The sequence below is a fragment of the Diaphorina citri genome, unplaced genomic scaffold (assembly GCF_000475195.1).
Source record: "Diaphorina citri unplaced genomic scaffold, Diaci psyllid genome assembly version 1.1 scaffold3197, whole genome shotgun sequence".
Taxonomy (NCBI): Eukaryota; Metazoa; Arthropoda; class Insecta; order Hemiptera; family Psyllidae; genus Diaphorina; species Diaphorina citri.
Window position 1 is genome coordinate 7,214 of NW_007380608.1, and position 4,743 is coordinate 11,956.

At 39.7% G+C, this 4,743-nt stretch overlaps 2 protein-coding genes across 2 annotated transcripts in view; both read right to left on the minus strand.

Annotated features, from left to right (window-relative positions):
• Positions 1–486, minus strand: part of LOC103520077 (putative fatty acyl-CoA reductase CG5065) — a gene marked incomplete at its 3' end in the record, with an annotated part of 7,692 nt that extends 7,206 nt beyond the window's left edge. The window contains exon 1 of the mRNA XM_008485170.1: positions 437–486. Within this exon, the coding sequence (XP_008483392.1) occupies positions 437–486 (50 nt within the window). The remainder of the gene's footprint in view (positions 1–436) is intronic.
• Positions 487–812: 326 nt separating this feature from the next.
• Positions 813–4,743, minus strand: part of LOC103520078 (putative fatty acyl-CoA reductase CG5065) — a 15,005-nt gene continuing 11,074 nt past the window's right edge. Inside the window, exons 5-7 of the mRNA XM_026831336.1 lie at positions 3,076–3,324; positions 2,412–2,669; positions 813–1,749 (exon numbers count right to left, since the gene is read on the minus strand). Coding sequence (XP_026687137.1) covers positions 1,593–1,749; positions 2,412–2,669; positions 3,076–3,324 — 664 coding nt within the window. The 3' untranslated portion in view covers positions 813–1,592. The remainder of the gene's footprint in view (positions 1,750–2,411; positions 2,670–3,075; positions 3,325–4,743) is intronic.

The window sequence follows — 4,743 nt, forward strand, 5'->3', positions numbered from 1 at the left end:
TCTTCCTTCTCTTTTCGATTTCGGGACGATAAGACCATAGCAGTTACAGTTCCCTCTGTCAAACCTCTTAAAAAAAAAGTTCCTTCTTCATTAGCATGGCTCTCTTTCTCTCTCTCTCTCTCTTGGGTCGGGGCTAGTTTAGAGTCGGGGCTCCGTTGGATACGCCTAGTCTTCGGTCAGGCAAAAAGATCCTAAATGTAAAAATCTTACTGCCAGCCAAGTTAGAGCCTAAAGGGTAGCACGCCTGCCTAGAGTGCCTAGTAAACCCTAGGTCGAGGGTTTGATTCCCACACGAGGCCCAAGACACATCTATTATCCTTAATACATAGATGAAGTTCGTTCTCGGAACGATTGGTTTTGACTCGAACTAGTAAAGGTGAATAATTGACTTGGGTCTAATCAATATTATCCAAGATTTAAAAAAAGGCCCACTTACACTTTCAGAATCCGTCGGCTACGCGGCAAAGTCTTCGGGTCTTCCTTCATACAATAATGCCGGGCCCCATATGTTTAAATTAACTAGGGCAAGATGGCATATGCTTCCAATATAAAGATATGATACATACATATGAAAACACTCTCAATTGAAGATGGATAATAAACAATATACGTAGAAGGTACATACATAGTTTATATATACGTATAATTACCTATATGAGTAGTGCGTTCAACTCATCTACGGAGATATATGAGTTAATTATTTTCGTATATATGAGGTGTGCCACAGCAAAACGTTGTAAGTGCCATACCCCCCATAAATTGGTTTGATTGCATTGCAAGTGCCAAGCTTTACAAGATATCAAGATGAAATATTTTTTTTTCACAGATTCTTTCACAGTCGTGTTCAGACTTTCTTCCAGATCATACCTCAATATCAAGCATGAACTTAAAATAAATAGGTAGGTAGGTACCTAATACATGGTAAATGGACGCAGGTGCATAGTTATTTTACATGTAAAGAACCGCATGCCACATATATGTTACACTTGTTGCACGCTATGGGTTACAGATGATACACGGAACAATAAAACATATTTTTCTCCTCCTTTAGGGGGGGCTTTTCAATCAAGTGTCTATTGAAAACAGTAGTAAGTACATTGTTAATTAAATATCTATTGGAAATTCAAAGTAATTTGATTATCTATTGAATATGTAACCAAATTTGGAGGAAGTGACGAATATACAAAAAGTAGTACATCTCCAAGGCTTCCAAACAGGAAGCACAACCTTATTCAAAGGTTATTTCCTTCTGGCTGCATAGATGATAACGTGAAATCGGAAACAATTATTGTCTGATAATCTCTGATTAGCCATTTCTTAGTTTATTAGCATCTTTTCATTAATTTGAACTTGTATTTCATTTAGCAAAGTTTGTGTCCACAATAAAGTGACACATGCCGGGTCTACAATACAAGTGAACAATAGTATTACATCTTGTTCCCTTTCCCTTCAGAGAAAATGTCTACCATTTGATCTTGTAAAGGTCTCACTCCATCATTTGATCTTGAAAATTTCACTCTTGACTCTTGAACCTTTTCCTCGAGAGAAAATTTCTCACTCGACCTCATTTCAGTTTTCCTTGAGAAATTGTCTCACTTGAGCATTTCGATGTTTCTGAAGAACGGCAGTACAGAGACGGCATCCTTAGTTTTGTTCAGGAATAGACTCGCCGTTTCTGAGTTACTCACTATGAGCCATCCAATGAAAACGTAGAACAGAGCGCCCATCAGTTTGTGGAGAATGTACATGCTGGAAGGAAATGAGAACAGGTCTTTGAAATTTACAATCTGAGGGTCGGAGCTGTGGTCAATAATGTTCCTTGCCAGCCTAGTTAGCTTAGTTGGTAGTGCGTCTGCCTTGTAAGCGCTAGGCCGCGGTTTCGATTCCCGCCCGGGGCGGATTTTATCGGTTTTGTTCAGAAATAGACTAGCCGTTTCTGAGTTACTCACTATGAGCCATCCAATGAAAACGTAGAACAGGGCGCCCATCAGCTTGTGGAGAATGTACATGCTGGAAGGAAATGCGAATAGGCATTTGAAATTTACAATCTGAGGGTGGGAGCTGTGGTCAATAATGTTCCTTCTTCATAAATATCGCTCTCTCTCTCTCTCTCTTGGGTCGGGGCTAGTTTAGGGTCGGTTGGATACGCCGGTCAGGCAAAAAGATCCTAAATGTAAAAATCTTACTGCCAGCCTAGAGTTTAAGGGGTAGCACGCCTGCCTAGAGTGCCTAGTAAGCCCTAGATCGAGGGTTTGATTCCCACACGAGGCCTAAGACACATCTATTATCCTTAATACCTACATAGATGAAGTTCGTTCTCGGAACGATTGGTTTTGACTCGAACTAGTAAAGGTGAATAATTGACTTAGTTCTAATCAATATTATCCAAGATTAAAAAAAGGCCCACTTACACTTTCAGAATCCGTCGGCTACGCGGCAAAGTCTTCGGGTCTTCCTTCATACAATAATGCCGGGCCCCCAGGATGCAATTCCTCATGTACGGTATCTGGTCCACCTTCTCGAACTCCAGACTGAATGTTTTCTTATCGTACGGAGATAGGGACTCGCGGAGGCCCACCAGTTTGGTGTTCTTGAATAGCCATTCTCTCATGGTGAAGTACTGCAACACTTCCAGACCTTGCGAGATTTTGGCCTGCACTCGCAGCATGCTGGGAGATAAAGTGAGAGGAATTATTCAAGTTGGGTTCACTATTCCCTATGTCATGGCAAATTTTCTTTTTCTTTAAAAAATACCGGTAAATCTTATTTACTGACGTCACGACATAGGGCATACGCTCCCGGACCTACGCACTGACGTCACAATAACTGTCCCGAGCAAAGCTTCCTTGCAGGCCACACTACTGTAATGTGTTTCTGCGTACTTCTTAGATTAGAATCTGACGTCACACCTCTTTGAACTTTTTCACCAGGACGACAAATAAAAATTCAATTTTCCACCTATCTTTTAAAGTTACTTTTTTTGCATTTTGAGTTGAGATTTGGATTTTTCACATCTTTTAACGTAGGAATTTTAACGTAAATGTGTACCCAAATGTATATCCTATTTTTACTTACAATCTCTTCTGGCCGAAGATCAACAAGAGTCCATCGATGACATAGGCGGGGAGCCAATGCGTGAATATGATGCACAGCTGATGCGTAAACTTATTGGTCCGAATAGTGCCATCCGGATACCAGAGCATCAGAGAGAATGGGTTCTCGTAGCCCAACTTCTTGCCCTTGTCTAGAACTTCACGCCAGGTGATGGGTTTCATGCCACACTGGGTGAGATTGAACACGGGAATGGCGGTGGATGGGTCTGAGCTGCAAAGAAATGGATGATTAGGTCCCAAAAATAAATAAATAGCTAAAAACAACCTGTAGGTACTAGGTACTCGAGTGTAAAAAAAAGTACATTTTGCACAGGAAGCACATTTTTTTACGGGAAAGACCCAATTCGTCTCAATTTTAGGTGGAAGATTCATCTCAGAGATCAGTGAAAAAGAATAGGTAATAACAACCTGTAGGTACTAGGTACTCGAGTGTAAAAAAAAAGTACAGTTTGTACAGGAAGCACATTTTTTTACGGGAAAGACCCAATTCGTCTCAATTTTAGGTGGAAGATTCATCTCAGAGATCAGTGAAAAAGGTATTGCACTATTCGTATTAGATTCGAAGAAATTTGTATAACCGCCTGCAAATATTCCGCGTATGCAATAGGCTATGCATACAACTCAAAAGAATAATAAATTAAAGTTTACTGTTGACTAATTTGAAATTTCACTATTCTTAATTTCTTTCTCAACTCTCTTTTATACCTATCCCTCTAAGTAGGTAGGGTAAGTGTACCATTTATTCGCCCTCCTAAAGAACGTAGGTACCATTTATTGGCCCACCTGTACTATACGCCACATAAGTCTGAACTGGACGAACTTCAAGATCCAATTTCATCAAAAGAAAGGGCTCAAAGACTGCTATCGAACCAGTGCTATTCAAAAATTGTAGTCATAAAAACAAAAATCAACAATCTTTGTTTCAATTGCTTAGGCGGCAATCATCAAGTTTCAACCTGTAGCAGCAAGAGTGGGTGCAAGAAGTGTGGATACAAGCATAATACATTGCTTCATCTCGAGTCATACGGTGAAAACGCTTGGTAAAAACAACCTGTAGATACTAGGTACTCGAGTGTAAAAAAAAGTACAGTTTGCACAGGAAGCACATTTTTTTACGGGAAAGACCCAATTCGTCTCAATTTTAGGTGGAAGATTCATCTCAGAGATCAGTGAAAAGGTATTGCACTATTCGTATTAGATTCGAAGAAATTTGTATAGCCGCCTGCAAATATTCCGCGTATGCAATAGGCTATGCATACAGATCAAGAGAATAAATTATTAAAGTTTACTGTTGACTAATTTGAAATCTCACTATTCTTAATTTCTCAACTCTCTTTTATACCTATCCCTCTAAGTAGGTAGGGTAAGTGTACCATTTATTCGCCCTCCTAAAAAACGTAGGTACCATTTATTGGCCTACATGTACCATACGCCACATAAGTCTGAACTGGACGAACTTTTTCAAGATCCAATTTCATCAAAAGAAAGGGCTCAAAGACTGCTATCGAACCAGTGCTATTCAAAAATTGTAGTCATAAAAACAAAAATTAGAAAAATAAATGTGGGCAGGTGGGCCAATTAATGGTACGTTTTTTAGGTGGGCGAATAAATGGTACACTTACCCTACTTG